Source organism: Tasmannia lanceolata, unplaced genomic scaffold, assembly GCF_043159265.1.
Source record: "Tasmannia lanceolata isolate RefF3 unplaced genomic scaffold, GAP_Taslan_0.1 ptg000006l, whole genome shotgun sequence".
In the NCBI taxonomy this organism is placed as follows: domain Eukaryota; kingdom Viridiplantae; phylum Streptophyta; class Magnoliopsida; order Canellales; family Winteraceae; genus Tasmannia; species Tasmannia lanceolata.
The window spans coordinates 4,902,048-4,911,323 of NW_027518683.1; the positions used below are offsets into that span (position 1 = coordinate 4,902,048).

Below are 9,276 nucleotides of genomic sequence, written 5' to 3' on the forward strand. Positions count from 1 at the left end.
AAATGTTAAATTAATTTTAAAAAACAGGTTTTTTGGGTGAAATTTCGGAAAAATTAAAATTTCAACCGAAATTCCAAAATTTCAGCCGAAATAAAATACCGTTTCGGGTTTTCGTGATTTCGGTGTCGGTCACCATGATCCTAGGTTTACATAGTGAATTATTGGAGGCCCCAACATCTTCCCCTCCTTGTATATGCTAGTACTAATTTCCAGTCGCACACTATCATGTTGATGATCAGCTTAAAGGTGCTATAGGAAGATCAACAAAACCGAAATGCTCAAAACTCAACCGAAAATATAAAGAATGGCAGAAATGCCACATGTCTGAAGAATTGATATGTTTAACTTTGATTTATAAATCAACTTGCAATGTTATTTTGTCTTGATTTGAGAAGGTAGGAATGCGCGAATGCGGCATGTATCGCTGCTCCAATGGGAAGAGCATCCTCATCAATTTTATAGTAAGGACTATGGGGTGGGTGGATGGCCCCAATCCTTTCATTCCTTACCCCTATGAAAAGAAGAGTTCCAGGTACATGTTCTAAATAGAAGGCAAAATCCTCGCTACCCATGGTGCTTGGGCACACAAATGTGCTATTTTCTCCTAAAATCTCATGCGAGACTTGGCGCACCTGTTCATAAATCCTCTCATCGTTCACGGTTGGAGGGATCATAGGACGTTCTTCTTCAAAGAAGTCCAACTCAGCCGAACATCGATGCACTGCAGCTTGCCCTGTAATTACCTGAGACATGAGTGAGATTAAGTTTAATTACAAGCATGGACATTTTTGCATATTTTTTGCTGATTAAGTGAAGGTTTTTGCTAACATTTGTTATAAGTAGAGTACCTCTGCTATTCTCTGTTTTAATGCATTGAAGCTCTTCTTCCGAAAGGCCCTGAAAGTGCCGCCTAGTGTAACTGAATCTGGTATGACATTGAATGCATCCCCTCCATGAAAGTTGGATACTGAAACCACCTGCACAAACAGACAAGACCATGAAGAGGAGGAAAACATGTTAAGGGAAATGATATATGCAGTCCCTTGTTTCAATGTTGGCACTCCTCTCCTTTTCCAAATTTCAATAATTAGTTTGTATAAGAGTGAAGGGATTCCCCTAAGAGAGGCCCAAACGAAGCGAAGTGGTGGGCAGAGGGAAGTGAGGTCGAAACCACTCTTTCGAGTGGGTCCGATTGAGCAAAGCACGTGCGGGCATCCAGCCACACGTTTTGGCCTCAACATCCATCTTAATGCTCTCTTCATCAAAGAAATCCACTCACAGTCACAGCCACATGCTTCTTGCTTTTGTGTCCATGTAGAATAATGGAATGTATCTATTCCACACAATATTGATATCTTCCAATGCTGTTCTAGTTTATTCAGGCTATTAAAAATCACATGAAAGAATAAGAATTTCTTGTCAGATTTAAAAATTATTCCCTTAGCTTGCACAATAGTGGTATTTTCAACTCTACACATTGCTTGATTTTGAGTGCTTTTGGAACTGAAATAGTGTAGATCCTTCAGAAGAATCACATAAATGGAGCCAAACCCAGGACTTCTTTCTTTGATTTAGACTTGTAGGTTTTGATTAAAGTGCGATTCTATCGGCATGGTGAATGAGGTGATGGCTTTTGCCTTAACATATACCAGAGCCATTGCCCGCCAATATTGTTATCAGTAAAGAAACTTCTACATTAAACCATTTGGTATGATGTAAAGAACCAGCATGATTTTGATATTTTTGCTCAAAATCAGGAAAATCTAATTGGGAAATGGTTATCCATCTCTTCTCTTGTGATTACTAACTCCAGCTATTGGGTTACTTGGTGTGATTTGGAGAATCAGAAAACCCAACTCAATGTGCAAAGCCAGACATCAAGCTGATTGCAGAATTTGTATGTTAATTTGTCCATGAATCAACAAATTGATTGAGTTGACTCAGCATGGTTTCCATACAAGCTAAGTCCATGTAGTTTGATTCGTAGTTCAGCTACTCAAAAGTACTGCAGTCTATCACTCTATGTTCTCTAATACAGTCTATAAATATATAAATATACAAGTTAGAACTTAGAATTTATTCTCTCTTTTTTTTCAATATTTAAAATGACTACTTGATATTATCCCTTATGAAATACCAAGAACATGGTTATCTGTAACAAAAGAACAGTGTGTAACACAGTGCGGGGAAAACATGAAATTCAAACATATTCAAGTCTAGGATCCTACTCATACTTGTAAATCAAGTCGAAACATGCTTTTTTCAATCTTAAAGGTCGAATGGAAAGTACCTGGGAGTCTAATGGATCTGCCTCTCTTGAAACAAGATGTTGTAAGCTAATTATCGAAGCTGATGCTGCCAAGATAGGATCAATCGTCTCTTGTGGAATAGCTGCATGACCGCCTTTACCACCAATCCGCGCTTTGAATTGTCCACACCCTGCTAGAAATTCTCCACGCTTGGAAGCTACAACCCCAGTAGGATAGTGGGAAACTGTGTGCATGCTAAATATGGCCTCTACATTTTCCAATGCTCCTTCTTCAATCATCCTTCTTGCGCCTACTCCTCGTTCCTCAGCCGGTTGGAATATTAGAACAACAGTTCCCTATAGGAGCCATGCATACTAAAGGAGTTTATAATGAAATCAAAACGAACCATCTAAAATGCAGAGTCCAATGCTGCTATGCAATGATTTTTAGCATTCCCCATGCAGATTATGAATGCCCATAAACTTGAACTACAAAGAGTTTGTACTTTGTAGTCATTTTATATCTACTTGTGGCCTTGCAAAATAGTTACTCTCTTGATATATAATCCTGAATTATAGCGGAACAAGTCATACTTACCAGGAAACTCAATTTCAGTATAAATCCTGACTTTTGAGAAATCTATTATTTACATTGACATTCTTTGTCAAGAAAGATTTGGATAAAGTATAATAAACTCAAAATGTGAAACTACCAGTTACTCCAATAGCTTAAGCTGTTGGAAAAGGCGTTATTTAATCTTTTATACTTTAACACTCCCCCTCACGTGTAGCCCCTTGTTCTTTGGGTTGGCCTACATGTGGCCCCACTTTTGGGTTTGGCCACTGCATGTGGATTTTGCTATCAAGGAGGTTTGAACTCAGGAGCTTTTGCTTTGTTACCATGTGAAACTACCAGTTACTCCAATAGCTTAAGCTGTTGGAGAAGGTGTTATTTAACCTTTTATACTTTAACACAAAAGGAAGTTAAATTATTACCTGCAATGTATTCCGAATTTCCTGCAGTATTTTCACTGCACCAAGGAGCATAGTAACATGCGCATCATGGCCACATGCATGCATTTTCCCATCTATTTTGCTCTTATGCTCCCATTCTACCATTTCCTACACATGAGTAAGTGCTTTTTCAGAAATATAAAAGGATCAGAAGCAAAATAGTTTTTTTCCAAAATACTGAAAAACACCGCTGCTTTGTTACATTTTGATAAATTACTTTGCCTGTGGACATACATGTGAGTTGCACTGGATAGAATGATTGCACTAACAAATCATGCACAATTCATTTCTTATTATTTTCTGAAAAATAATATTGATTAGATAGAGTTGGACCCAGTTACTAGTTACATAAATTCTAGTCTTATGGAACATATCGCCTTGTGCGGGTGCCGGCCTAAGCTAGAGTCGGAGTGTTTTAGCATTCTGAGGCACTTTAAATATCACAATTCTGTACTTACAGTGGCTGAAACATGTTTTATTTTTTGAATTATTGCAGGAAATGCTTGTAACAATCTACAAACAAGTTATTCAGTAATAAAGTTCCATCAAACACTTCCTCTGTTCGCTTCTTTTTTATTCTCATGGTATTGGGGGTCTCATTTTCCCTCTTTTCACCATAAGAGTCGTGGGTGCCACTCTGTCCCTTCTATTATTTTTTTTGGACAGTGTCCAAGTAAGGTCTCATTTTCCCCCCTGTTCTCCATCAGAGTGGTGGGTGCCACTTGGTCCCTTCTATTATTTTTTGGACAGTGTCCAAGTAGACTTGTGCTTAGATGTCCCAAATTGAAAATAATATTGCTGAAAGAGAGCAATTGAAGATGTTTTTTTTAGTCTCGTAACGATGCACTCTGACTAGAAATTGGAATACGTTGCATATTGCGGGTAAAAGATTTCAATTGTTGGTTATTTGCATTCTTCTTTGTCATGTTATTTTGAGTGTATGTTTGTCGGGGAATGGGGATTTAGAGATATAGGAAATTTTCATACAATTGCCTACCATAAGCTGAAGTACCTACATCACATCAATCTTCTGTCTCAGAGTGACTTCCTTGAAATATGCTCTGTTCAATAGAAGTTACTACTGTCTCCCTTGCAGGGAGATTAATGATACATGACTTTTAGTACTATTCCAAAGCAATAATATTAAATCTTTCTTGCATCTATTGTCACTGAATCTTCAACTCCAACTTAAAGAACTCAATAAAAGAAAAGGGATCGAAATAAGGGCCATGACAGAAATTGAGAAAATGCAGAAAATTACTTGGACCAGTCCCTGTTTTTCTCGATGATACCCAAATACTACGTGTTGGATGTGTTACTACTTCTTAGTCTATTAGATATATCTTCTCATAGACATGTGAACGATGGCATCTCGATGCTTGTGTTGAGAACAAGTATCGATGTAGACACTATTCAGATATGGATAAAATAGGTTTCTTCTTCTTCATCATCTTCTTGTTTTGCCATGTAAGACACCCTTTCATGGCAATTCTCTAACTGGGCCTTTGGTAAATGTCAAGTTCTGCCTATGTTTGTGTAATTTACATAGAACAGAGATTAAAAAACGTTCAAAAGAGGCTTCAATGGTTGCAAAAATAAGATTTCTGGTTCAACGACTAAAAAATCTTACCTTTAATGAAAAACATTTTTTTTTCTTTTATTCTTGAAACACATTTCACCTTACAGTTGGTATCTGTCTGTCTTCAGGAATCTCATTTTGAATTATCTGATAATGCTCAATCTTCATACTAAATAAATAACAAGTTCTTCCTATATTGACATTTGTCTGCTTGTTTGATCATTCAATATACTGCAAATCAGTAAACATCATCTTCATTTCTAAGAGAAAGCAGACAAGGAGCTGACCTGAATTGGCAAAGCATCCATATCCGCTCTGAGAGCAACGAACGGTGGGCACCCAGTTCCTATAGAAGCCACAACACCTGTTCCGGCAACGGGCCACCGATACTGAACACCCATCTGATCAAGTTCGCGTCTGATGAGCGCACTCGTTTTAAATTCCTCGAACGCGAGCTCTGGGAACTCATGAATCTCTCTCCTTATCTTCTTGGTCCAATTCACAGTTTCAGGAAGATTAGCCAGCTGAATTATCTCATCCGTCATCGAATAATCCATTCGCGTGCTACCACCATTGGAACCAGTGAGAGATAAGTTGTTTAGAGGGAAATTTAAGTCTTCTACATTGGAAGAAGGTTGTGGGTTGCACAAGTCAAGGGTGCAAATGACACCCAAAAGGAATAGAGAGAGTTTGCAGAAGATATCCATGGATTTGAGGAACTAAGTAGAGGCAGCTTCTTCCTTTATCTGCGCAGAGGAGAACTGTGCTTAGATTTTCTTCTTCTTTACAGCTTTTCATCTGGCGAGCTGGAGAAAACAGGATAACGAACTCTATAATGGTCCTATTATTATTTTATTTTGTTTATGTTGGAGATAATATAGTCAGACTCATCTGACAATAAGAAAATAAGCCCAGTGATGGGCAACTATAGTTGGAAACACAACCATTAAAGAGAACAACCTCAGATGTTTCCGCCCTTTTATGTGTCTCACATTTAGGTAAGCTTTGTATGGACCATTCAAAGTGCTTCTTGTTATTTTTGTAAGGTGAGATGAGTCTGACCATAATAATTATAGAGAAGAGAGAAAGAGAGAGGGTTGTTGATGATGAGTGAATAAGTCACGTGTAGATAATGGGTTTGATGGGGTGAGAAACGCGTGAGTGGAGGGGACCATCTCTTACTCCTGAATTGATGGCTATGGTGGATCTGCAGTTGATATATTTAGCACGCATCATGGAAAGTCAATTAGTGTTACCCTTTAAAAGCAAAGTCATAAGGGATTGCAAGGCAATTTCATGGAATGCCATTTTGCCTAAAACAAAACGGAATTTTAATCGTTGTAAAAGTTTTAAACGGCACACCGATAAAACGTGTTTTTTTTTAAACGGAGTTTTGCTAACTATGGTCTGGGCCTAAATAACTTTCAGGGAAACTGAAGGGTGTCTTCGCAAAAATGAACGGTTTGGATCAACCTATGACGTGGGCCGCACAGTACTTTCTGAAAATACGGACTTCATATGCACCCACACAGCATATAAAATCATCGTTTTTCAAAGCTATTATAAATGCACTTTGATGATATGGAGCCAATGGGGTGCCCTTGCTGCTGATTTTTGAAAGGGCACCCTTGAGTTTAATATTCCCCTGGAAAAGTATAGAGTGAAAAAGTGTGTAGATATCACACCATGAAATCAATTCATAGCAGCGCTTAAAATATATAGGGTGTCCACCAAAAATGTGAGAAAGTGAAGCTACACCGCCGGCTTAAAATACAATGGGCCTACATTGTTTTGGTGATCCAAACCATTCATTTGATTGGCCCTCACATAGATAGGGTGTCCACCAAAAATCAGCTCCATAGGATCATCCCAACCCTTCAAACTGTGGAGGCAAAAATAGACAAATTTGTGAAGGTTTTTACACGTTCATTTTTGCCTCCACAAATCGTAGGGTTGGGATGATCCTATGGAGCTGATTTTTGGTGGACACCCTATCTATGTGAGGGCCAATCAAATGAATTCTTTGGATCACCAAAACAATGTGGGCCCAATGTATTTTAAGCCGGCAGTGTAGCTTCACTTTCCTCATATATATATATATATATATGAGGAAAAGGATTGTGAGCTTGAGCTCAAAAACCATTGAGGCCCACATTGTTAGGATGATCCAAAGCATTCACTAGAAAGGGCCTTACATAAATAGGGTGTGTACAAAAAATCAGCTCCATAGGATCATCCTAACCCATCCATTTGTGGAGGTCAAAATGGACAGACCACAAATCTGCCCATTTTTTCCCTCCACTTTTGGAGGGGTTAGGATGATTCAATGGAGCTGATTTTTTGTACACACCCTATCTATGATAGGCCCTTGCAAATGAATGGTTTGGATCCACACAGAAATTGTGGGACCCATGTGATTGGTGCACTCAAGCGCACCATTCCTTATTAGAGCTTGAGCACACGAACATATTCCTTTATATATATATATATATATATATATATATATATATATATATAATAGAGTTCCTAAGGTGTCACCTCATATAGCTTATATGAGGTGGCGCTTAAAAACAAAAGGGGCCCACTTTGTTTGGATGATCCAAAGCATTCATTTGATAGGCCCTCACATAGATAGGGTGTGCCCAAAAAATCAACTTCATAGGATCATCCTAACCCTTCCATTTGTGGAGGTTGAAATGGATGGGTATAAACCTCCATAAATATGCCCATTGTTTACCTCCATAAATGGAAGGTTTAGGATGATTCTATGGACCTGATTTTTTGTAGGCACCATATCCATCTAAGGGCCTTTCAAATGAGTGGTTTGGATTACCCCAAACAAAGTGGGCCCCTTATGTTTTTAAGTGCCACCTCATATAAGCTATATGAGGTGACACCTTAGGAACTCTATTCTCATATATATATATATATATATATATATATATATATATATATATATATATATATATATATATATATATATAGAGAGAGAGAGAGAGAGAGAGAGGAAAAGGATTGTGAGCTTGAGCGTTGGAACCTTATGGTGAGCTTGAGCTCTCAAACCAATGAGGCCCACATTGTTAGGATGATCCAAAGCATTTACTAGAAAGGGCCTTACATAGATAGGGTGTGTACAAAAAATCAGCTCCATAGGATCATCCTAACCCATCCATTTGTGGAGGTCAAAATGGACAGACCACAAATTTGCCCATTTTTGCCCTCCACTTTTGGAGGGGTTAGGATGATTCAATGGAGCTGATTTTTGGTACACACCCTATCTATGATAGGGCCTTGCAAATGAATGGTTTGGATCCTCACAGAAATTGTAGGACCCATGTGATTGGTGCACTCAAGCGCACCATCTCCTATTAGAGCTTGAGCGCACGAACATATACCTCATATATATATATATATATATATTCTTTTCCAGAGGAATATTAAACTCAAAGGTGCCCTTTAAAAAATGGACGTATATATATATTCTTGATCAAAGGCTTAAAATACAGTGGGGCCCACATTGTTTGGGTGATCCAAAGCATTCATTCGATTGGCCCTCACATAGATAGGGTGTGCCCAAAAAATCAGCTCCATATAGGATCATTCTAACCATTCAAACAGTGGAGGCAAAAAATGGACAAATTTGTGAAGGTTTATACACGTCAATTTTACCTCCACAAATAGTAGGGTTGGGATGATCCTATAGAGCTGACTCTTTGGGCACACCCTATCTATGTGAGGGCCAATCAAATGAATGATTTGGATCAACCAAACAATGTGGCCCCCACTGTATTTGAAGCTAGTGTGTAGATAACTTTTCTACACTTGTGTGTAGAAACCGTTTTCTCATATATATATATATAGGAAAAGGATTGTACGCTTGAGTGTACCAACCTTATGGTACGCTCGAGTGTCCAATCACATATGGGCCCACATTTTTAGGATGATCCAAAGCATTCATTTGAAAGGCCCTTATATAGATGGGGTGTGTACCAAAAATCAGCTCCATAAGATCATCCTAATCCATCCATTTGTGGAGGTCAAAATGGACAGACACTGTTTGTCCACAAATCTGCCCATTTTTGCCCTCCATTTTGGAGGGGTTAGGACGATTCAATGGAGCTGATTTTTGGTACACACTCCATCTATGATAAGGCCTTGCAAATGAATGCTTTGGATCACCACAAAAAAATGTGGGACCCATGTGATTGGACACTCGAAGGTTGGTACGCTCGAGCTTACAATCCTTTTCCTCATATATATATATATAGAGAGAGAGAGAGAGAGAAAACGGTTCCTACACATATGTGTAGATAAGTTATCTACACACTAGCTTAAAATACAGTGGGGGCCACATTATTTGGGTGATCCAAACCATTCATTTTTAAGGCCCTCACATAGATAGGGTGTCCAAAAAAAATCAGATCCATAGGATCAT

At 38.5% G+C, this 9,276-nt stretch overlaps 1 protein-coding gene across 1 annotated transcript; it reads right to left on the reverse strand.

The window, feature by feature from the left end:
• Positions 1 to 275: 275 nt before the first annotated feature.
• LOC143879378 (IAA-amino acid hydrolase ILR1-like 4) lies at positions 276 to 5,879 on the reverse strand. The gene is made up of 5 exons (XM_077381734.1): positions 5,129 to 5,879; positions 3,245 to 3,370; positions 2,291 to 2,605; positions 849 to 977; positions 276 to 743 (listed from the first exon to the last, which is right to left on the reverse strand). The coding sequence occupies exons 1-5, from the start codon at positions 5,546 to 5,548 to the stop codon at positions 360 to 362; spliced, it is 1,374 nt and encodes a 457-aa protein (XP_077237849.1). The 5' UTR covers positions 5,549 to 5,879; the 3' UTR covers positions 276 to 359.
• Positions 5,880 to 9,276: the final 3,397 nt, after the last annotated feature.

Excerpts from the sequence above, each read along its gene's own strand:
- LOC143879378 (XM_077381734.1), bottom strand. The coding sequence starts at position 5,548 with ATGGATATCTTCTGCAAACTCTCTCTATTCCTTTTGGGTGTCATTTGC. Across the intron at positions 3,371-5,128 it reads TGGATGCTTTGCCAATTCAG|GAAATGGTAGAATGGGAGCA; the intron begins GTCAGCTCCTTG and ends ACTCATGTGTAG. Across the intron at positions 2,606-3,244 it reads AAATTCGGAATACATTGCAG|GGAACTGTTGTTCTAATATT; the intron begins GTAATAATTTAA and ends TGGCTCCTATAG.